This window comes from Panulirus ornatus, chromosome 12 (genome assembly GCF_036320965.1).
Source record: "Panulirus ornatus isolate Po-2019 chromosome 12, ASM3632096v1, whole genome shotgun sequence".
In the NCBI taxonomy this organism is placed as follows: Eukaryota; Metazoa; Arthropoda; class Malacostraca; order Decapoda; family Palinuridae; genus Panulirus; species Panulirus ornatus.
The window spans coordinates 60,283,423-60,308,485 of NC_092235.1; the positions used below are offsets into that span (position 1 = coordinate 60,283,423).

General features: G+C 42.7%; 2 protein-coding genes across 5 annotated transcripts in view; both read right to left on the bottom strand.

The window, feature by feature from the left end:
• Positions 1-17,710, bottom strand: part of LOC139752093 (uncharacterized) — a 30,842-nt gene extending 13,132 nt beyond the window's left edge. The window contains exon 1 of one of the 4 annotated variants that reach the window (XM_071667957.1): positions 17,591-17,710. The gene's annotated coding sequence lies outside the window, so the exon portion shown is untranslated. Of the gene's footprint in view, positions 1-2,831; positions 3,016-17,534 lie in introns of those variants that run through there. The other 3 variants (XM_071667958.1, XM_071667960.1, XM_071667959.1) reach the window with 3 other exon arrangements.
• LOC139752265 (uncharacterized) lies at positions 3,372-8,409 on the bottom strand. Its single transcript, XM_071668296.1, has 4 exons — positions 8,388-8,409; positions 7,777-7,992; positions 5,114-5,329; positions 3,372-4,519 (listed from the first exon to the last, which is right to left on the bottom strand). Exons 2-4 carry the CDS (start codon positions 7,907-7,909, stop codon positions 3,372-3,374), a joined length of 1,497 nt encoding a protein of 498 aa, XP_071524397.1. The 5' UTR covers positions 7,910-7,992; positions 8,388-8,409.
• Positions 17,711-25,063: the final 7,353 nt, after the last annotated feature.

Below are 25,063 nucleotides of genomic sequence, written 5' to 3' on the forward strand. Positions count from 1 at the left end.
GCACCATCATCGTTTAACCAAACACCATCATCGGTTAACCAAGCACCATCATCGTTAACCAAGCACCATCATCGTTAACCGAGCACCATCATCGTTAACCAAGCACCATCATCGTTAACCAAGAACCATCATCGTTAACCAAGCACCATCATCGTTTAAGCAAGCACCATCATCGTTAACCGAGCACCATCATCGTTTAACCAAGCACCATCATCGTTAACCAAGCACCATCATCGTTAACCAAGCACCATCATCGTTAACCAAGCACCATCATCGTTAACCAAGCACCATCATCGTTTAACCAGTCATGATAAGAGGGTCCTGAGAAGTCTACGTCATACAGTTCCTCTGCTCTACGAGTCATTATGCATCACATAGATACACTAGTCGTGGTGTCCACTACTGCTGTAGAAACACATGCGCAGAAAGAAAAAAACAGTAACGAGATGAAATAACCAAAGACGAGAGATCTAGAAAACAAAAAGACAAAAAAAAAAACAAGAATCAGTTTCTTCCTAACAGTTGCTAATTCAAGGAATACAGTAACTGCATGATCCATACTGAAGAGCATTGACGAAACCTTACGTTATCAGGGAATAATCACGCTAGCCTAATACGATACAGAAAAAGTATTCACACGACGGACTGCAGACGCAGGTACTCTAGGGCATAAAATCCAAGGAGCAGCCACTAGGATTGACGAACAAATGTCACGACCTTTGATGAAGCTTCCGCTCCTCCTCACCCTCTCCCTCCAAGAGACTAGAGCCAGTAGTTGTCCCTCTCCAAGATGCATTGGCCTACAACACGCAGAAGGGACTCTGTCCATCAAACGCCAAAGAAAAAAAAAAGTGTAGGACCTTATCTATCCTCCTGACATTCTGTATCATTTTCAAGTGTTGAGTGGGAATAGATACGTAAAAAGATTAAAAAAAAGACTAAGCCAAAAAAGCTGCTTTAAGCTATTCTCGATGCATTTACAACCTTAACTTTTAAAATATCAACTTCACACACATACATAGGATTAGATAGCATAACTTCAGTAATAACTCCGCATTACTACCTTGTTGATTAACAGTAGAGTTAAGAAATGTATACTTGTGGGAGATGCCTGATCAGAAAACGACAGCAGATAATCCCAGACAAATGAGGATGATATGGCTGACGACATTCAAAGTTCAAGAAGAAATAGATCGTCAACAGACACGTACAACAGTCTTGTATCACGGGACCAAGAAATAGCTTCGTAGACAGACACTTCCCAAGAGCAAATAGAATTTGCGGATCTGAAGAACATTCTGTTATCTAGGTGTTGTCTACTCGTTTGTCTCGTCCATTGAAACGTCCCCTCATCAACCTATTCTGGTCAGGCAGGTGGCCCCTGGGACTTATACGTAGTCATGACCATAATATCTTCACACATGCAAGCCTTGCTAAACAGCCAATCGTACCTCCCACTCCAGACTCACTCAAGAACAATGTTATAACCAGGGGAAACGCCTGTCATTGAATAAAAAAAAAAGGACAAAACGATAGCAAGTGGGACCGTCATACTAACCGAGAAATATTTTATATTATCTTAGACCATCTACAAAAAGAAAAAAAAAAATGTCCACTACTGACGCCGTTTATTCTGACTTGTATGGCTAGTGGCGATGTGCCTCTCTAGATGTAAACGCTGAGAGTAAGCACAGCCGCACTCAGGGCACCGGAAGGTTTGATTGCCTCGATGGCATTGTAGGGCGTTGGTTAAGATGCTCATTAGTAGCAAATCTCGCGCCATACTGCATGCATGCGACTCTACGATCGGCTTTGGAGACTGGTGATCTCGACTGCCTGGTTTTGTTCTGGCCACTGATGTCACCAGGAGCGTTAGTGTGGTCACTGACGCTGCTGATGTTTGGCTTAATGTGTCCACCACTGACTGGTTGAATCACCTAGTTACTACTTTCCTGGGGACTGGAAAGAGGAGAGCTGGCTCGAAGGAGGGAGTGAGCCAACTTGGTGAACTTGGATTGTGTCGAGCGACGGAACATTTCGGAGACGACGGAGATTTGGAGTGCGTCAGTGTGTGAAGAAGACGGTGCAGTTGTGGTACTACATGTAAACACGTTCGGCTGGTTATAATTCGTCGATAATGAACTAGGATGGCCCTGTGGAGTCATCGGTGAAAGCAGAGTGGTTGCTGCGTGTGAACGGCTGGACACCGACATAATCTTCTGTTCTGGATGTGGACGGTGTAGACGAGTAATCAGATCGGTGGCTGACGGGAGAAGGAAGGGAAAGTGGAGGAGGAAGAGGGCTTTCATTAGACACTGGTGAAGAGACCCGAGGTTTTCGACGAAGGTGTGTGAACGGAGGGCAGAAATGCCCGACAGCAGAATACTGGTAGGGAGAGCTACGGTGCAAGATGCATCTTTTTCGACTGAAATTTGGAAGATGCCTATCTTCCAGGACGCGAGACAGAGCGCAGCATCTAGTGTCGCGAAGCCTGATGCGACCGAACTTTGGGGGCTGCTTTCCTTTGGGACATGGTGGTGTGGGATCATTGTTATCTGGGTTGGAGGACCCTTCACACACCTTGAGGGGACAGTTCCTCAATGCTGGTGTAAAATTCAACATCATGGGTTCTGGCGTACCTGATGAATTTGCCACTTGATTGTAACAACTATGAGGCTGAATACGTTCGTGTAGCGTCAGAACTGGGACAGGGGACGTTATGGGTTCTGGCGTACCTGATGAATTTGCCACTTGATTGTAACAACTATGAGGCTGAATACGTTCGTGTAGCGTCAGAACTGGGACAGGGGACGTTATGGGTTCTGGCGTACCTGATGAATTTGCCACTTGATCGTAACAACTATGAGGCTGAATACGTTCATGTAGCGTCAGAACTGGGACAGGGGACGTTTGTGTTCCTATCTCATCGTAACAGCGGCGAGAATCTGCAGCATCTGTGTCGAAGCTGCGAGTGGACTGGGAAGGATATGTATTGAAGGAGTCGAGTTTTCTCCTGGCGAAGTTAGAGTTATGGCCCGTAGGGCTGACGGAGGCTTGGCTAGAAGGGTAAGTGGCTGGGCTGTCATTCGCGCTGGTAGTGGAAGAAGACTGGCAAGGCAGGATGGAGGATGTGTGGCCATTCGGGGTGGTGAAGTAACCAAATGGACTTATTGAAGAGCGGCAGTGCTGATGCATGGGGGAGTAATCAACAGATCTGGATGAAAAAAAGTTTTCCTTGGTAGCAGGAGAATCAACATGGCTGTAGGAAGACTGGCAAGTTGCATTGATGGAGGAGCAATTAACATGACTGTAGGGTTCATGATCATCCTGGTTGATGGTGGAGGAACCAGTATGACTGGAGGGTTGCAGGATCATCCTGGTTGGATGGTGGAGTAGCCAGTATGACTAGTGTGTTGCCGGTCATCCTGGTTGATGGTGGTGGAGTAACCAGGATGACTGGAGCGTTGATGACCATAATGGTTGAGGGTGGAGCAATCAGTGTGACTGGAGGGTTGTCGGTCATCCTGGTTGATGGTTGCGTAACCAGTATGACTGGAGGACTGGTGGTCATCCTGGTTGATGGTTGCGTAACCAGTATGACTGGAGGACTGGTGGTCATCCTGGTTAACGGTGGAATAACCAGTATGATTGGAGGGTTTATCATCATCCTGGTTGACGGTGAAGTAACCAGTATGATTAGAGTGTTGCCGGTCATCATGGTTGATGGTGGAGTAGCCAGTATGACTAGTGTTTTGCCGGTCATCATGGTTGACGGTGAAGTAACCAGTATGATTAGAGTGTTGCCGGTCATCATGGTTGATGGTGGAGTAACCAGTATGACTGGAAAATTGATGGTCATCTTCGTTGATGGTGGAGTAACCAGTATGACTAGAAAGTTGATCATCCTGGTTGATGGTGGAGTAACCAGTATGACTAGAAGGTTGATGATCATCTTGGTTGATGGTGGAGTAACCAGTATGACTAGTGTTTTGCCGGTCATCATGGTTGATGGTGGAGTAACCAGTATGACTAGAAAGTTGATCATCCTGGTTGATGGTGGAGTAACCAGTATGACTAGAAGGTTGATGATCATCTTGGTTGATGGTGGAGTAACCAGTATGACTAGAAGGTTGATGATCATCCTGGTTGATGGTGGAGTAACCAGTATGACTAGAAGGTTGATGATCATCTTGGTTGATGGTGGAGTAACCAGTATGACTTGTGTTTTGCCGGTCATCATGGTTGATGGTGGAGTAACCAGTATGACTAGAAAGTTGATCATCCTGGTTGATGGTGGAGTAACCAGTATGACTAGAAAGTTGATCATCCTGGTTGATGGTGGAGTAACCAGTAAGACTGGAAGGTTGATGATCATCCTGGTTGATGGTGGAGTAACCAGTATGACTGGAGGGCTGATGGTCATCTTGGTGGATGGTGGAGTACAGTGTATCGACTGCACTGCTTCTATTTCCATAGGCGGCGTTGTCATCCATAAACAGTGATCCGCTGGACGCCGTGGCTGCAGAGGGAAGTAAGCATGAGACCTTCATACTACATATATATATATATATATATATATATATATATATATATATATATATTCATACATGTACACACATATGGTATTTGTGTTGGATTTGATAAAATCAAATCACCAGCAAAATCAGTTTCATACGTCTACCATACACTAAGTTTTCCTTACATCCAATATATATATATATATATATATATATATATATATATATATATATATATATATATATATATATATATATATATATATATCTTTTCTTTCTTTCAAAATATTCGCCATTTCCCGCATTAGCGAGGTAGCGTTAAGAACAGAGGACTGGGCCTTTGAGGGAATACCCTCACCTGGCCCAATTCTCTGTTCCTTCTTTTGGAAAATTAAAAAAAAAAAAAACGAGAGGGGAGGATTTCCAGCCCCCCGCTCCCTCCCCTTTTAGTCGCCTTCTACGACACGCAGGGAATACGTGGGAAGTATTCTTAATCCCCTATCCCCAGGGATAGGGGATTAATATATATATATATATATATATATATATATATATATATATATATATATATATATATATATATATATATATATTACCTTCTTCGTAGCTGCTCATTTTGAACCGCTTTCGTCGACGCGTCAACGCACATGCAGCACAGCTTGTGTGCTGTGGTGTAGGAGCGTCGTCGTCCAGGGTGAGGGAGGCAGCGTCACCGCCGATGCGGGGGAGTGTCGCCTGAACTGCTGCCGCCATGATCTCCACCAGCTTTGCGGTGCTTATGCTTCCCTTTCCACCACCATCACCACCACCAGCTGCGTCAACAAAAGGTCTATATTTCAAGCTGCTTCAACAAATAATTGTTTCACTCATATGTTATCACCGGCTAAAGAAAAATGTTGGGGGATAATGGTGATGTAGCTTGCATAGCGAGACGGAAATGAGGAGTTGGAGAGGTAGGGAGAATGCTAAATATATTGAAGTTCAGAAGCAAAAAAAATCAGTTCGTAGTACAGAGCAAATCAATGGGTAGATCAGGCCTGGTAGAGTCGATTTTTGTGGCTCTGCGAAGCAGCATAAGAGGAGGGAAGCAGAGAGTGGTGGACGTAGAATTGGTATGGTGTACCCACATATGATTTAGTTTGGGAGATGGTGACAGAACGATAAAAATGATTAAGAATAGAATTCAGAGATGGGATGTCTGTATGAATATAGCCTATATTAAAAAGTAGAATCGTTAGGCTTGGATTGAATTAATAGAATTTAGGATTGTAAACCAAGCACTGGACCTTCTAAAGCTATTCAGCGCTCTTAATACAGATCAAAATATCATATAGAACGTGAGGAGGAAAGATAAGGGTAAGAATAGATGACAAAATATGTGCATTCATCTGTAAAGATAGATTTGCGTCAAGGGAATTTTGAACTGGCTATTCTGCTGATCATTAATGGCCAGTTAGACAAAAGTGCTGACATTTTCCTACACCGCCAACGGGGCTCGCTCATCCTACACACACACACACACACACACACACATAAGATGGAGAAGACATTTTGAGAGTATATAATGGTTTTCCCCTCAGAAAATAGAGGTGCGTCGTCTCAACCGTTGTCTGGTCATGACCCAGCCCTGCCACGTACCGGCGGAGGAGGGGGGCAGCAGGGCTCTCAAAGCCTTCAACGGCGGCATCTTGTTGTTGGCCTCCCTGGATCCTTCCCGTGCCCTTGACCCAGCACCTCTCCTTCCCCCTACACCCACCAGTACCCAGCCCCATCACGCGATCAGTCATTGCCTCCCCACGCCTTTAACTATCTCCCCTCCCCCACTCCATCCCATCCCAGACCCCGCCATCTTCCCCCTTCTCCTCCCGGCAACCGACCCAAGATTTACTTTACAGACGCGCGAACTTTATACGCCACAGATTTTTTTTAAATGCTTATGTCCAAGTAAAAATTTGGTAGCAAAAAGTCATTGTATATGTGTGTATAAAGCAGTCTTATGTAGTGGACGAAGATGAGGATATTAAATTTTGTTAAAGGAAAGGCATAAGTAATAAGGATGTGCCCGAAGATATAGGGACGCGCCAAGTATAAACACAGCGAAATATTTGAAGACACAAGTCTGTCTGATTGACATACCCAGAAATAAACTTCCTGCATTATATATATATATATATATATATATATATATATATATATATATATATATATATATATATACACGAAGAAAGTGCATATGAATGCGCACCTTCATAAACATATATATGAAGGTTGGAAAGGATCATAATTTTGCGCGTGATCAAGATATTCCTATGAGTCCACGGGGAAAATGAAACACGAAAAGTTCCCAAGGGCACTTTCGTGTAATAATCACATCATCAGGGGGACACAAGAGAGGAATATAACAGTCAGTTGATATACATCGAAGAGACGAAGCTAGGACGCCATTTGGTAAACATGTGATTGTCCAATCACATGTTTACCATGTGATTGGATGTATATCAACTGACTGTTATATTCCTCTCTTGTGTCTCCCCTGATGATGTGATTATTACAAGAAAGTGCCCTTGGGAACTTTCCGTGTTTCATTTTCCCCGTGGACTCATAGGAATATATGAAGGTGTGTGTGAAATTGCGTATTTGTTCTGCACAAAGTAGTTCTACAAAAATACACCCTTTTACTTAAGTCTGCTGCTATTGCATAAACCATGTCCTGATGTGTGTGTATGCGTGAAGGTACTTCGCGGTCTACATTGAAATTTCAACCAACTGAACAATAACTATCGTAAAGCAAAGATAATGTCCCTCAAACCCATACTAACAGCAAAGACAAATATAAAGCGTAACCACACAGTATCAAAGACAATACAAGACATCCAATCCAGCTTCCTATAAGATCTTACAGATGCCAAAGATTTACCTGCTAACAGGAAATACCATCCACTAAAGAGCTTCATGATCTTATAGTGAAGAATGATGAACGTGTAAATCGACATAACTTCTTGCAGTCCCACAGCCCAGTCTATGCTAGTCAAGGCAAATAAATAACAGTCTACATAAACTCCCAACAATTAGAAAAAAAAAGATTGCTCTCATTATCTACCCAATTACAATGATCATAAAGATGGTATAAGTTCCTCTCTCTCTCTCTCTCTCTCTCTCTCTCTCTCTCTCTCTCTAAGCCTTTTCCAAGGATTTTGATCCTTGAAAATTGGTTTGAAGTACAGTCATATTAATGAAACTACGATAAATGTGATCTAACCTGTATTAGTAGGGTCATTTACGAGCGTAGGGCAGAGCAGAGAAGGATCTTCCAAACCCGACTCGAACTCTTGTTTCCTTTTCAGATGGTTGACAGAGTGATGGCTCTGGCTCTCCTCCGGCTCAGGCTCCATACCCTTGACGTGAACAGTCGACCAACCAGTCTGGTAGAACGACCTTGACGTGAACAGTCGACCGACCAGTCTGGTAGACCGACCTAGGGATTCATATACGTGTTAACTCGCACTTGTAGTGTCAGTTTCAGCTTTGCCATCTCGTCCATGGTGGCTTCGTTGTCCCACTTGCTCCTTGTCTCTTCTGAATCTGATGCCATTATCATTTACACCATATATATATATATATATATATATATATATATATATATATATATATATATATATATATATATATATATATACCGAGGGCACTTTCGGAGTAGAAAAAAAAAATACAGGAATTCTAAACTTAACGAAGTATGTCAAAGATGACTTGAGCCTCACGATTCTTAGAAAAGAAAGCCCCCTCAAGGATCTGTCATAACCCCGGCAACAGGCAGCTTCATATCTAAAGAACACAATCCAAAAATCTACAGGCACGACTTATAGAACCCACTCGTATGAAGAAGAGTCTTGTATCCGTCCGTCACCTCACACACACTATTAAAGTTTGGCCGACGTAGGAAACTACAGCTCCCATTTCGACCTTACTTTCTCCATCCCCCTCTCTCTATCCAACCCCTCCCCACACCAATCTTGGTCACGTCAGGTCACACTAATTCACTGTTTTGGTCTCCAATCAGCTCTACCATAGTCTACCCTACGAGACATACTAACATGGGAATAAAAGGGAGGAAATATACTCAACAACAACGAAGCGTCTACATTGAAAACCTTACTTATGATCATTGTTGATGGATTCGTCTTAAAGAGATTTGTATACTGAGCATTTCATCAGTTTATCATTATCCTAGTCTCTGTTTTTCACCTGAACACCACTACAAATAGTTCGGAGTTCTTTTATTTTTTTTTTTTTCCCGTAGGCTTCGTCTGTCGCTTGTCTATCTGTGGTCGGAAGTCACATCCTAACCTACACTATATCCTTAGTCGTAACTTGAAAGATCTAAATCAGATACCTATGAAAGTTTGTACATCTGTTTAGTAGGACGTGAAAAACAGAATAGCATTAAGACAAGTAAGGTCATTTAGGAATCTGTGAGAAAACTGGCCCATTTAAAGAAGTTAGATCCAATTTCGACCATGGAACTTAATAAAAGATGTTTTGATATTTTCCAAGCAAAGTTCCCATGCACTTTCGACCATGGAACTTAATAAATATGTTTTGATATTTTCCAAGCAAAGTTCCCATGCACTTTCGACCATGGAACTTAATAAACATATGTTTTGATATTTTCCAAGCAAAGTTCCCATGCACCTTCCTTTCACTCACACTATGAAGCAATGCAGGCGAACGCAAATGTTACATGGAACAACCTCTCCATTTGTTCAAGGGTTTGATCATTTTTGCAGTCCACCTAGACAAGTAAGGCATCACGGGGTTATGACAAATCCTTGAGGGGTTTTCTTTTCTAAGAATCATGAAACTCAAGTCATCTTTGACATGCTTCGTTAAACCGTTATTTTACGAACCTAGTAAAAACTGGAGGAAGTGAAGTGTTTTAGATATCTGGGAGTGGATCTGTCAGCGGATGGAACCATGGAAGCGGAAGTGGATCATAGGGTGGGGGAGGGGGCGAAAATTTTGGGAGCCTTGAAAAATGTGTGGAAGTCGAGAACATTATCTCGGAAAGCAAAAATGGGTATGTTTGAAGGAATAGTGGTTCCAACAATGTTGTATGGTTGCGAGGCGTGGGCTATCGATAGAGTTGTGCGCAGGAGGATGGATGTGCTGGAAATGAGATGTTTGAGGACAATGTGTGGTGTGAGGTGGTTTGATCGAGTAAGTAACGTAAGGGTAAGAGAGATGTGTGGAAATAAAAAGAGCGTGGTTGAGAGAGCAGAAGAGGGTGTTTTGAAATGGTTTGGGCACATGGAGAGAATGAGTGAGGAAAGATTGACCAAGAGGATATATGTGTCGGAGGTGGAGGGAACGAGGAGAAGAGGGAGACCAAATTGGAGGTGGAAAGATGGAGTGAAAAAGATTTTGTGTGATCGGGGCCTGAACATGCAGGAGGGTGAAAGGAGGGCAAGGAATAGAGTGAATTGGAGCGATGTGGTATACAGGGGTTGACGTGCTGTCAGTGGATTGAATCAAGGCTTAAAAACACCGGAACACGGCATATATCAACGTTCGTGCTAGAGGAAGAATCCAGTGAAATTAACTCGAGACAAACGAACACACTCTTTACTGTAACTTGACAACATTTACTAAATCAAGGAAAAGACCGTATGTTTTGCTCAGTTCATAACCTGCTGGTACACGGTGCAGTGCATGGTCGTGATGCAAGACAAGTCACCCATCCCTCCCGCCAGCGACCCTGTCACACGAGCCAACCGAGGTCTGTGCACAGATTCAGAAGACGTTTGCGTGCGTGTCTGTGTGTGTAGTGTTCTCTGCCATTCTATTATCATTTGACTTTCGTCTTCGCTCCAGGACGGGCGTTCATTGGTCGCTCGCTCCGAGATTGAGTAATACTGAATGCTTACCACCAAATCCGTGATTATAACAAAAGTTTATAGCAAATAGAGAAATGATTATCCTTAACATAGTTTTCTTGTTTTAGCAAGCGACCTCAGTGTCCCATAACTACTTTACCAACGCAGCAAAATGAAAGGTATTGAGAACAATATCCAATTATAGGTTTTAGTAGATATAATGAATAAAAGGAAAACTTTAAAAGACAAGTCTTGTGGAAAAAAAAAAAAGAATCATTTTGTTAAGCCCGCATCAGTAAAGATGGATGTGTGACCTTTGATGCTCATCCGTCGTGCTTAAGTGGAGTCGATGTGGTGATAATGGTCGGATCCTAAAGTTTCAACACGGCTTACGACATCGACTTCCACTAAGAAAAGAATCTGAAGTAAAGACGTCTATACATTTATATATAAGCTTTACGAAGGTAAAACTCCCTACAAGGACAGTTCAAATCGGCTATTGCAACTAGGTATGATTACAATCGAGGCGATACACATAGGCCTAAGACTTGAGCTAGAATGATAAACGGACTGCCTTTGAAAGGAGCGCAACATAGCAATAGGTTATGACATAGATATTGATGGCCATGCAAATGGTCCCTACAAGTGTATATGGTAATGACCCGAATAGTTCTATTGCTGTATTCTTGGCAAGTTAGAAGATTTCTAGATATATAATTCATTTTGTATAACTTATGGCACTAAGGACTTTATCTAATAATAACGTAATGTGGAAAAAGAGTTTGCATAGACTTTGGAAAATACACATTGATGTGTATTCTTGTGACCTATGCTATTTTTTTCCGGGTATCCGCTCGGTTATAACAGATGATAATATAGAAAAAATCAAGACAAACGTTTCTTGTTATTTCTAATGAAATTGAAAACCAGTCTTTTGAAGAAACGTGATTACAATCATTCTGTTGGTTCATTTGGGATTATGTGTAGGATTAAAAACGCTAGATCTTGATATATTATCGGCTAGGGGATTAGACGCACACATACCATACATACATACATGTACACTGAAGCCATGTGTACCTACTCACGCACACGCAACTGGCTGGGGTTTTTTTTTTTTTCCTTGAGCCATTATCACTAAAGGTGAAGGTCCCAGCTAGTCCCAGCTAATCCTGGGTCTAGTTATGTCAAGTGGTATATCACTAAAAGTTTTCAACGTGTATCATCTACATCTCTAGCTTTTTTTCGGGCATGCTAACAACTTAAGCTACATTGAATTCCATACGCTACCGCCCGTAGTGCAGCTTGTGACAAGACAACTACAAGATGTGTCGATCTAATTAGGTTTAGATCACTACGAAACATTCTTACCCGGGCTGAAAAAACAAACATGCAAACACGACCCTTGAAAAAAGGCGAAATACGAAAAAGAAAAAATGGTCATCAAAGAAGTTGATATAGCTTGGAAAGCATAGAACTAACGCTTCCATCTCATTCCCAGGCCTGGCTGGCCTGTGGGTCCCTTTTGACGAGCAGAAATGGAACACGTCCCACTGCTAATGAAGGAAGCGTTCCCCGGCCTCACAGCGGCGAGGAGACGGGGGGTGAGGGAGGAGCAGTTGGCTGGGTCGCCGGCTTGTAGGGAGGGAGGGAGGCAGGCGGTAAGGAGGAGGGGAGAATGTGGCCTAGAGGCAACTAAGAGGCGCGGGAGTTAAGATTGGGGGGGGGGGGGGGGGTGTTGGGAGGAGGGAGGGAGGGATGGAGTAGGTGGGAAGAGGAGGGTGTGTGTGTGTGTGTGTGTGTGTGTGTGGGGCTAGATATAAAGGTTTGATGTTTAAGCAGAGAGAAAAGGTCTTAATGGGAGGGAACGCTTGGTGCGTTTTTATGGAGGAAAAGATAATATTTTAGAAGATAATACAGGACGGAGAACATACCGTAATGAAGGAGGGAGAGTGGGAGGAAGTAGTGGTGGTGGTCAGTTTATGATAAGACAGGTCACAAAGGATCAGCGGAGGGTGTTAATGAAGGAGAGGGAGGCGGAGCGGCGGCGGCGGCGTCACATGAAAACATTACCAGGTGGCAGCACTGCCGGTGGCTGGCGGGAGTGCTGGGTGGCTGGCCCAGCCCGGCCTGCTAGGGTTAAGGGTTGGATAGCAGCAAGCAGCAGCAAAACCCCCCTCCCTCCTCCTCCCCGCTAATGTCCCAGTTCCTTAAATCTCTTGAATGGCGGCGTCGCCTTGCCGGATGTCCAAGCTTTTGTTGCCAAGGGAAGCTCTGGTTTTTCTCCCACGATGAAATGCGAAAGGTTCGCGATTATAGTCGATAGGATTCAGGCCTATATTTGTGCGTAGGGGTGGAAGGACAAACATGCGTAGTAATTGGTTGCCTTGGACGAAATGGGGTTCTTAGTTATTTGTGGAGTAAATATATCCACCACTCAAGCGTTATATATATATATATATATATATATATATATATATATATATATATATATATATATATATATATATATATAATAATTACTGGAACTACATATGTAGCACTGGAAGTTATGAGTGTACGAGGTGGTGACCATAATTAAATGAGCAAACGCCCTCCAGTATATCTTAGTATATTAGAAGTGCCATCTGTTGGCCGCATGGTATACGAAAGCAAGACACTGTACAAGGTCTAGTGTGAGAATTTGAAGTTGTTTTATCTATTTCTCTCCGAATGTACAAAAAAAAAGACCTCAGGGTTTGTTTAGTGTCATTGCTATAATTCAGGTAATTCTTAATATATCTAGACCACTTTTCCATAAGCTGTATAAGTGATGAATATTCAATAGTTTATGATTACCCGTTTTAAATTAGATGCAGATTCCTTAAGATTCTTTCATGTACATTAGGGTAATTATACATCCTGAGGGTTAAGGGTACATAACACTTGCCCCAAAAAACGAAAATACCTGTCATTACAAAAATAACTATGGAGAAAGAAGGAATCATTTCTTTCTTTTTAATATCACTACTTAATTCCCTGATAGAGGACCCAGGATCTTACCGCTGTCAGTAAGAACTACGTGTTTTTTCCGTTCAACAAAATAGCTTAAAAGCCACTTTATAGAATCAGCGATACATTGGTTCTAGAGAGAGCATATGTGGTTCAAGAATCATTACCAACACCTGAAAAAGCCGCCAAGAGATTTTTCAGGATGCGGTCATTATGATCAAAACTTCAGACAGCCTGAATGGCCCTGGCAGTCTTGATAAACCTAAATGATATAACTTACGAACGTAAGCGACGCAAAATAAAATATACATATATATCTATATATCTATTTTTTTTTTTTCAATTTTCCAAAAGAAGGAACAGAGAAATGGGCCAGGTGAGGGTATTCCCTCAAAGGCCCAGTCCTCTGTTCTTAACGCTACCTCGCTAATGCGGGAAATGGCGAATAGTTTGAAAGAAAAGATCTACAAAATCATGGCAGCAGCGACAACCAGGCAGAAATGTGGAAGGAGTTGACCATCAAAAGGTAGGTAGGTAGGTAGTGGTCAGCGTGGCTGACCATTCAATCCCCCGGGAAATACTGGGGGATATCAAAGGCCCCAATACGGCACCACTTGGGCCAGGGGGAAGAGAGAGGATGAGGGTGGTAGAGTGATGTTCCAAATCATCAGCCAACACTTGTGCTCTGGGGAGTTATCGTCTCAATAACGAGTAGCATAAGAGTCATTATACTATTTTTTTTTTTTTGGGGGGGGGGAGGAATTCGTCTCGATGCTTTGCGTGATAACGAGTCTCAGGGTAAGTGAACAAAGTCTTTTAGCGAGATGTTGTTAGAGGTCAAATTCCCGTAGCGTGAGGTATAATGGTTTGGCTCCGCCACACCCACCCATCCTGAATTCTGCCCTAGCGCCAAATCCCCCTCGTTACCCCTGCTCTCCCATCTTCTGGCTCACGTACTGCACGGGTAACGACGCGTTAACTGTGCACGTGTGTGTGCGCAAGAGTACATACAGCGCAGCGCGCACGCGCTCACTTATGTATGTGTTAACTTGGCATTTTTGTAACGACTATTTGTATGTTCATGCATTCCAGGATTTCTCCTTGCTGTATGATATATACATATTTATATATATATATATATATATATATATATATATATATATATATATATATATATATATACATACATATATATCATAACATACAAACCTCCAACAGCCAGGATCGAACCCGGGACCCCTGTGTTGTGTGTGTGTGTGTGTGTGTGTGTGTCAAGTACCTATTGGATACAACTTTCAGAGAAAGGGACGAACAGCAGAGTTAGTTGTGAGCTGGGTGAACCTATGTAGGATTCTAGTACGGAACAAATTCATGGGTCGCAGCAGCGATACCCATTGCACCAAGAAGCATCTTAAAGCTAAACAAATGCCATCACATACTTGGAGAGGAGTGTGTGTTCAACACTAGTGGTGCCCTCATCTTCTGAACTATATATTCCTTCTAGCAGCCTTTTAAACTTCCACTATATATATATATATATATATATATATATATATATATATATATATATATATATATATATTTATATATATATATATATATATAGTAGTGTGTGCAAGTGTATATGCATTCATGCATACACATGAACTGCTGGGCCACGACAGCGACCATCGCTTGGTCATACCACAGAAATAGATGCTATGTATTTTACTTTGACCTTACGAGAACCTCCCCATATCCAAAGGATTATATGTTTACATTCATTTCTAAATCCCAAAATAACATTATTACGCCAACAGATGAATCCATTAGTTATGTATCTACCTTCTCTAGCCAGCGAACGAATCCTTCTTGTTTCCGTAATCAGTAGAGGACTCATAGGATCAGTAGAGGACTCATAGGACGTCATTAAAAGAAATACTGATTACGTGCACCTCGGCTCACTCCTACTCCTCTAGACAAAAGAAATTGTGAATCTAATCAGCATGGTTCGAGAACAAATTGTAAACTATCCATACGAATCTCGCCCCTACTACCCCCCGGTAATAAGGGTCAGCGTGGTGTGTCACGGCCTCTAGCTCACAATGATTTTCATTTGTATTCGAAGCATTCATCGCTTCTTTCCCCGCCACTTGATGAAGCTACGCGTAGATCATTCATTATAAGACGGTATCTTACCGAGGGTAGATTCCTCGAATATCACATAATGACCAGGACCAAAACTCGGATGCAAGTAGGCACGTAAGCACACACACACACACACACACGCGCGCGCGCGCGCACTCGCGCGTTTGAGGTCGTATGATAGAAGAGAATGTTCCAGAACTGGGGCCCCACGAAGGTAAAACTCACACTCCGTACTGTATACATCGGTAATTACAAGTAGATAATTACACAGTGAAACAGAAACGCGCACAATGCACTAAATACATACGAAAATAACATCGGTAAGTACAAGTAGGTAATTACACAAACAAACGCGCACAAAGCATTAAATACATACGATAACATTCGTGTATGAGGGCGGGAGGTAAATCTATCTAAATTTGCATTTTCGTATCAAAAACTGTATGTTCAAGTGCACTTCATCAAACACATCTACATGCTATACGTTCCTCGCACTTTCCTGAACGCCGAGAGAATGATGCAGCTTAACAATGGCTTATTTCCACGTTTACGTCGTCTTCGTTAACGAGTGTACATACGTACGTACATACATTCAGCAGTCTTATAGCGAGAGTGTAAAGGCGCCGACTTTCGACACAGCTTCGACTCTGCTCCGTTCATGAACAAAGTTTTAAAACGAGTCTTTCGTTCGGGATTGTGTGGGTGTGTGAGCAAGCAAGAACGTACTATAAACTTGTAGATATTTACCTTTAGTGTCGCCTCATTATTGATATAATCACAAGACGATGTAGTTTAGGTATTATTACCGTTTCGGACATACAGCGAAATTATTTTTCTAGGTGTCTTGTTCGGTCAGGTTTGATTTGGTTCAAAGTGTTTTTCCGAGGGTTTTTGGTGTCTTTCGAACGATTCTGACCTTTTCTAATGCAACCAAGAGGATGGGTGACCGAAATGGTCATTTTTCCGTTGGGTATGTTAGAAATGAATCTATCAAAGGCGAAAACGGGTCCGAAGACCAGGTAATTATTACGGCAATCCTCTCGTTGCTTTACAGTTGTAACCCATCGATAGTTCAGACGGGCTTCGAAGTTCAGATAAAATATGGGTTCTAATGATAATGAAGTTCAGCGAAATAAGGTAAAACTAACTATGATTTCACAGCAGTGATCTTAAAAAGCTGTGATAGTAAGAAACGGTCGCCCGTTTTCTGCCCTATTCGAACACAAAGAAGCAGGAGCCGAACCAGTGTATCAATGTATTTGAAACTGTGTACACGAAGCGTCCAGTGTTCTTTCATAAACTTCAGAGAATAGAGTAATTGAATAGCAAGACTAAGATGATTATAAGGTACTTTCATAATTCCAGAGCCAAATATAACACACCCAAGAGAGGATGCATAGAATTCCCTCCCTATACTACGCAAATACGTTATTATAGCTTCATAATCACCATTTAGATATCTTTGGGAGTGAATATTAGTGGAAAAACAGAAAACGGCAACTTTCCTCATACGATCAGTACTGGAAAATCGTTTATCCCTTCGAAATCATTGAAAAAAATCGTATAACTCGTTGAATACTTCTCGATTAATTACAGTAACTACCCGTGTGCAAAATAAACGAGTAATCTAGGAATGTAAAGTAACGAACTTTAGGAAATAAGCATTTGTCAGTTTTCTTTGGGTTTTCATTATCAATTGGCGTATCCGAGGTGACGGGATTTGCTGTTGTGAACCAGTTGCTTCGAACATGAGAATGAAGCTATTTTTAACTGTTGTTGATGCTTTCTTCACTGACATTATGCACCTAAGTTATGTTCCTATATATTATTTAGCGATCAATTTAATCACTCAACCCTAGATAATTCCTTAAATACACTGCCAAAAAAAAAAGGCTTCCAAGGTACGAGTTGGTATAGCAACACGCACGACCATCCTCGGTTTAAGCCACCACTTCTCGAAAATCATCAATGACTCACCGACCAAGTATGTTTGTACGTACAAGACTCAACCCAGTCACAGGCTACCCACCTCCAGCACCAGTAAATCCACGGGAAAAGTGTATTGCACCATAAAGTCCCCCTTACCACACTATCCTCCTCGTTTACCTCCCACTTCTGACTGACTGTGTGTTTTCACTTGTCCACCGACACACGTATCACCAAGCGGAGCTCCTTGCCTTTGAGCTGGGCTTTCCAGTGCCCTCTGTTGGCCGGAACCTATTTCATATGAGTGGTGATTATAGTTCAATTGTTCGACATTCGCGATATTGTTCAGTAAAACCTTGTCTGGCTGAGAGTTATATGAATTCATGATAACTGATCTTACATGTCTGATCTCTATTGGTAGTCGAGTAAATTATGGACTTCGATTTGTACATGAAAATATTGACTTAGGGAACAAAATATTCTTTTTCTTTTGGTCATTTTCTTACATGAACGCGTCAAGTGCAAACACACACACACACACACACACACACACACACTCACACCATCAGAAATACATTTTCATATAACACTCATATATTCTCCCTTCTCCCAACATTTAGCTATTCCATTTCCCTGCTAGTTTCCTCCTGTATGTGAAAAAGACCACACAGTCCTCCACACTCTCTTTACATACATATTTCCGTTCTTTCATAGTATTCGCCATTTCCCGCGTTAGCGAGGTAGCGTTTAGAAAAGAGGACTGGGCCTTTGAAGGAATATCCTCACCTGGCCCCCTCTTCTGTTCCTTCTTTTGGAAAATTAAAAAAAAAAAACGAGAGGGGAGGATTTCCAGCCCCCCCGCTCTGTCCCCTTTTAGTCGCCTACTGCGACATGCAGGGAATATATATATATATATATATATATATATATATATATATATATATATATATATATATATATATATATATATATATATATATGATTACGTGCGCAGACGCTGGTGGCTGCCCGCGTGTTTCACATCTAAAACAAAAGAGAATATCCCCCCAAGTAAGTGTATCGAGGGAGCGAGCGCTCACATCTCCCAGCGCTTCAAGGTGAGGGGATGTTTAGTTAATACTTACTCGTAGTGTTTGACGCAGACTCAACCCCTGATGATGTACTGCTTGGTGGGATGTCACGTGATGTAGGAAGAGACATATGTTTTAAGCCAGAATCAATCTTTCGCTCTTTCAGTTTATATAGCAAAATTAAGATACTTCTATCCTTAGACGACAAGAGGTAATGTACATGCATGTTATTCAATAACGAATTTATATTTTAGTAAAATCCTTCAAGTCAAAGAGTATCGGAATATCGGAATAATGAATTATCGTTGGTGGTGTATATATATATATATATATATATATATATATATATATATATATATATATATATATATATATATATATATATATATGCATATATATATATGTGTGTGTGTGTGTGTGTGACACCAAACTCTGCTTTCAAGTGGTAACGCTGCGACTCTGTTGTCTCCGCACACACTAGAGAGAACGCCATCCATACGCCATAATATACGCATACACACAGCCTGCATGTCGTAGCGAAAGCCACACACACACACACACACACACACACACACACACACACACACACACACACCACACACACACACACACACCCACCCATTTGACTGAACGCCGCTCATACGTCCATACAACACCCCACAAGCCTGAGAGAGAAAACCCAGGTAAGAACTACTCACTCAGCTGCAACACGATCAATACACTCCGGAAAGACCAAGAGGCTTAATTTACCCACCATTTATTCAACACACCGACCACTGAACACCTTGATGCCTCCTTGAGGCGTCGGAACCTTACCTGAAGGTGATATACAACACCTGGCATTATTCCCTTGTACTATAATTACGGTCTCCGCCCTTCAAGCCTACACTGAGGCCCTCATTACCCTATGCGGGACCTGCCTCATTTGACTCGTTGGCTCGAAGGCACTTAGTCTTATATGGAGGTCTAATTATAGCCAGAGTTTCTCATTATTGTCTACCGCTGTTATCATACATCAAGGCCCAGTTATATGCCGGTGTCTGTTTCATATTTTTTGTTCACTTCCTTTCATCATAACAAGGTAGCGCCAGGAACACAAGAAGAAAGGCCATATCCGCTCACAATCCAATCTCCATCTGTAATGTGTAATGCACCAAGATCACATCTCTCCATCTACTACAACCAGGCTCCACAGACCTTTCCATGAGAGAGGGGTGATAACGAGAGAATTAATGAGACGGAAGGCTTTTGATTCCACTCTGGCTAATGAAGATGTAGAGGAAAAGCCAACCCCCAGGTATATGAGCGGTACTCCATACAAACTCCAGCTTTTGAGAGGCAGATTTTGTAATGGTGATTGTGTTGGTTTCCAAGTCGGAATGGAGACTACCATTATGACCCATATGACTCATTTTTCGTAAACCAAAAGACTTTTTTTCTTTTTTTTTCTCCTAGAAGAGATGCTTGAGGGCGACGAGCCTGCCTCTTGACAAAATCTCGCTGTGGGTACTGACACAGAGAGAGAGAGAGAGAGAGAGAGAGAGAGAGAGAGAGAGAGAGGAGGGAGAGAGAGAGAGAGAGAGAGAGAGGAGGGGAGAGAGAGAGAGAGAGAGAGAGAGAGAGAGAGAGAGAGAGAGAGAGAGAGAGAGAGAGAGAGAGAGAGAGAGAGAGAGAGAGAGAGGTGTCAAAAAAAGCTCGAGCGATCGATCGATACATTTCCGAGAGAGAGAGAGAGAGAGAGAGAGAGAGAGAGAGAGAGAGAGAGAGAGAGAGAGAGAGAGAGAGAGAGGTGTCAAAAAAAGCTCGAGCGATCGATCGATACATTTCCATGGATTCGTTACGTGACTCGAAACCTTGAACAAGCGAGGAGACTGGTAAAGACTGGGAATTATTGATTGTGGAACCGAAGGGAAGTGCAGATAAAAGAGAGATTTAGGCTGTGACCTGGATGAGAGGATTAGTGGAAGGGCTCAAAGTCGCTTTAATCTTACATCCCCCACAGTGGGGGAAATGGTTGAAGTGTAGTGTGATGGTTTAATGGTCGACTACCCTCCCAAAAGGGTTCTGGGGATTGATGATGAGGATAATGGTGACGTAATATAGGCAACTGTTGTAGTAACGAAGGTATGGTGAGGTATCACGTGGGATGGTGTTGATGGTGATCGGAAGAGAGCTTACTACGAACGGTGATGAAGATCATGGTCAATGTAAGGTACTATTGGGAATGGTGATGAAGGTAACAGTGATCGTAAAAAAGCTACCAGGAGTGAGGATGAAGATGATGGTGATCGTAGAGAAGCTACCAGGAGTGAGGATGAAGATGATGGTGATCGTAGAGAAGCTACCAGGAGTGAGGATGAAGATGATGGTGATCGTAGAGAAGCTACCAGGAGTGAGGATGAAGAGGATAGTGATCGTGTGGCGCTACCAGGAACGGCGATGATGATGATGGTGGTGACCATAAGGGACTATTTAGACATATCATGAACGTGATGGTGATATGATAGTGGCGATAACTGCAGTGATGGTGGCCAAACTACACCGCATGAACAGGCGACGACCAGTGAGCGTTAGCAAAGGAACCGGTTGTTCATGATGTACTAGATTTTCTTGAAATCCTCAATATAAGGACTAATTTTCATATTACGACTCTGAAGCCATATTTTTAGTTGCAGTTATCAGTTAGGTAAATCATCTTGGCTTCCTCAAGTACATAAGTGAACCCGCCTTTTGTGGACTGTAGTAAGGGGTTTCATACTACGACTCTGAAGCCATATCTTTGGTTGCAGTTATCAGTTAGGTAAATCATCTTGGCTTCCTCAAGTACATAAGTGAACCCGCCTATTGTGGACTGTAGTAAGGGGTTAGGACAAAACCAATTGCCATCAATAGATGTCACAGACCAGATCCAGACCCTGAACAACTCCGCCACAAACCTTGGCCACTCTTACCGTAGCGCTACTAACCCCCTTCCTCACACTACCCTATTATCGCTGCTGCTTTTATCATCCAGACTCTTGAAGAACAGCTCTACAACAGAATCAAACATTGTTCTCTTCTCACCTACACAGCAAGGATTTGGGCCAAGGCACTTCATTCCTCATACAACACATTCACACAACAAATCCTGTATAGTTTCATCCATCCATAACCCCCTCCTGCACAATACACATCCTCACACACAAAAACCTTAGCATCACTCTCCACAACGATGATAAAAAGGTGGCTAGCCAACTTCGTAGCTGTCTCCACAACGATGATAAAAAGGTGGCTAGCCAACTTCGTAGCTGTCTCCACAACGATGATAAAAAGGTGGCTAGCCAACTTCGTAGCTGTCTGCCAAGCGCAGAATCACTAACAAAGGCTTCACCTCCCACATCCACAAGCTGGGCAGTGGAGTTCCCCAAGGAACACTTCTTTCTCCAACCCTCTTCAATCTCCCGTTATACGACCTCCCATTACCTACAAAGCACATCGTGGATGTCCTCTCATATACGAATAACTGTGTAATCACTTCACAGTACCGCGACGCTGCCTTAGCTCCAACAAACACGCAACATTACATCACATACACATATATCCACAAACCCTCTGAATAAAACATATCATTCTCGTATTTTGTCATAGAATAACAGCAGGAAAAACTTACATAGAAATAGATTTCCATTGTTAGCCTTACTGGGGAAGTGTTGCTAACGAGGTCGTAAAATTAATGAGGCCATATCTTTGCCTGTGGAATAGGCAGATGAATGAATGCTAAAAAGGACATAAAAAGAGAGAAATAAGCTTTAAAATCTAACGGTTTATTCTAAGCCATTAACCAAAGACGATTTTTGCTTCCATCTCCATTCGTCTCCTAGTTCATTCTGTTGGTCTTTTGTGTTGATGATCAAATCAAAAGGCAAAATTCAGTCTATCAGAATGTTTCATCTGTACTGTGCAGAGGTGACTAATTCACCCATATCCAAGGGAGGAAATGCTCCCCCTACATTTCCTCCCTCGTCTTCTTTGAAATGACTTTACTGAATTTAACGAGAGGGGAGAAACTTTTCAGTCAGCGATATTCATGGCCGCTATTTATGACCATTATCATTAGAACCTGAACTCGTATTGCTCACACACACACACACACACACACACACACACACACACACACACACACACACACACACACACACACACACACACACACACACAACACACCTAAGTCGAAGCAAGTAAGAGATATACATATTATGGATATCGAAACTTTATTTGAAATCTGGTACGCTAGTCATGTCATCGACTCAATCAATTGTCTTCACAGATGGCGGTAGCAGAAGGAGGAACCGTGAAAAACTCTTGCTCCTGGTTGCACATCTCACACACCTCAGCTTAGCAAGTGTGAGGTTAAGCAACGCGACTTTCTCGGCCCAGAGGTGTAGAGAAGAGTTCAGCTGCTACAAGGAGTTTCCAAATAATCATTATTAAAAGGACGTGTGGCGTTGACTATTATGGTTAACACTTACTCATATGATGACCGAGAATGAAGCTATATCATACTGGGGAAAATGTATATTTCTCACTCACCTTCCTCTCACACACACACACACACACACACATATAAAAGGAAAACCTAACTAAGGAGCGTTTGATGAAGGGTGTGACAATGGTACTGAAGAAATACTCTTGGCAGTGATGATTGTAATCCCATCATAAGTCTAAGGAAAACATGTCAGTGTAACAGAATTGTGATCTATGTGAAGAAGAAGAGAGAGAGAGAGAGAGAGAGAGAGAGAGAGAGAGAGAGAGAGAGAGAGAGAGAGAGAGAGAGAGAGAGAGAGAGAGAGAGCAGGGAGTGGCAGGGAGGGATGACTGTGTGGACATGTGGGAGCATCACAAAATGACTGGCCAGGGTAGGGAAGTGTCCCTGGGGCAGAAGGGAAGATAGATGACACACTTTCTTGAAACTTTATCCCTAAGAGTCCAGTGCTTCCCCCAAAGGCTTTAAGCTGTTGCGCCTCCACTCCGGCCAACCAACCATTCTCCTCTTCCCGGGGGACTTGACCCATACCTCCACAACTGACGAAGGAGATTTTCGCGCATTGGCTTAAACTCGCCTCTCCTCCGCCCCCCAGTAGGCCCCAGAGGATTAGAAGCTGATGGTTCATATACGTGGGTGTAATTACCGTAATTAGCGAGTACCCTTTTAATGAGGGACCTGTTAAGCAACGCTGGACAGACCTGTAAGACGATGCATGAGTTTGATTCTCTCTCTCTCTCTCTCTCTCTCTCTCTCTCTCTCTCTCTCTCTCTCTCTCTCTCTCTCTCTCTCTCTCTCTCTCTCTCTTGGCATAGTACGTGGTAAGCAATTGCCATCCCAGGGTGGTACCACCGCACTTGGTATGTGGATGGTTAGTGACGTTGGCACAGTGAGAAAGCACTTCAGAGTCCATTGTGTTCCCTTCCTCGGCCCTGGTATGCCCTTTTTTCCCTCTGCCTCAACTATATGCTGGGATGGTGGCATTCATTCCAAAACACATACACTCCCCATCTCACGCAATTACACCGTATGACACGTCAATTCACACGACTCAATATTGTTAAACACATTCCATGTAGGAGGCGATCCAAGCTAGCCGGTGCCTAATGGCGCTCACAGCAGAAAAAGTCATAGTTACGACGAATGAGTCGAGTGAATTACGTCATGTGTTGTGCGCCATTTGAAGACATAGTATGTTTGCTAACTGAATGCCAGCAGTCCATGTGTGTATGTGTGTGTGTGTGTGTGTGTGTGTGTGTGTGTGTGTGTGTGTGTGTGTGTGTGTGAAAAGATAACAACATCCTGAGCCTATGGAGTGAATATTGAAAGTCACTGAAGCTCTGGCTGGCTGGCCATCCGACACGAACGACCCACATCCTGGATATACGTACCACTAGGTGGGTTGCTGTGCCTCCTGGTCGGTGGTTGCTTACCACCTGCTGCCTGCCTACCAGAGAGAGAGAGAGAGAGAGAGAGAGAGAGAGAGAGAGAGAGAGAGAGAGAGAGAGAGAGAGAGAGAGAGAGAGAGAAGAACTATCGTTGAAATCGCCGATGACGCGGGTTCGACATTCATACAGGACTTTCGAACAACCCACTTCCAGAACGTCCTCGTTCTGGTACAGCTAGAGACAAACGGACTAAACAAATTCAAAAGGACTGTAAAAGATATACATAAAGATATAAAACAAATTCACTATAGTGGCGCTACGAAGAATAAAACTCAACGATATCATCGGAGATGGTTACAAGATAGTGTGCACGAAGACCTACAGAATCTTGGATGACACATTCATATCAAGAGGCTTGATAATGTAGCTCCTGGTAGCCTCAAAGCATTTAGAGAGAGAGAGAGAGAGAGAGAGAGAGAGAGAGAGAGAGAGAGAGAGAGAGAGAGAGAGAGAGAGACTTTTCAGTCATCCATCGATGTGCTCAATGAACGATGTTGACCTCAGCTTAGTAAATCTCCATTCAGAAACCAAAAGACACAACATATATGCATACAACATATATACATACACACCCCTAGTTTGACAGGGGTAT

Coding starts and splice junctions, on each gene's coding strand:
- LOC139752265 (XM_071668296.1), bottom strand. CDS start 7,909: ATGGAGCCTGAGCCGGAGGAGAGCCAGAGCCATCACTCTGTCAACCAT. Junction 5,330..7,776: donor AAATGACCCTACTAATACAG/GTTAGATCACAT, acceptor TTGTTGACGCAG/CTGGTGGTGGTGATGGTGGT. Junction 4,520..5,113: donor AATGAGCAGCTACGAAGAAG/GTAATATATATA, acceptor TTCCCTCTGCAG/CCACGGCGTCCAGCGGATCA.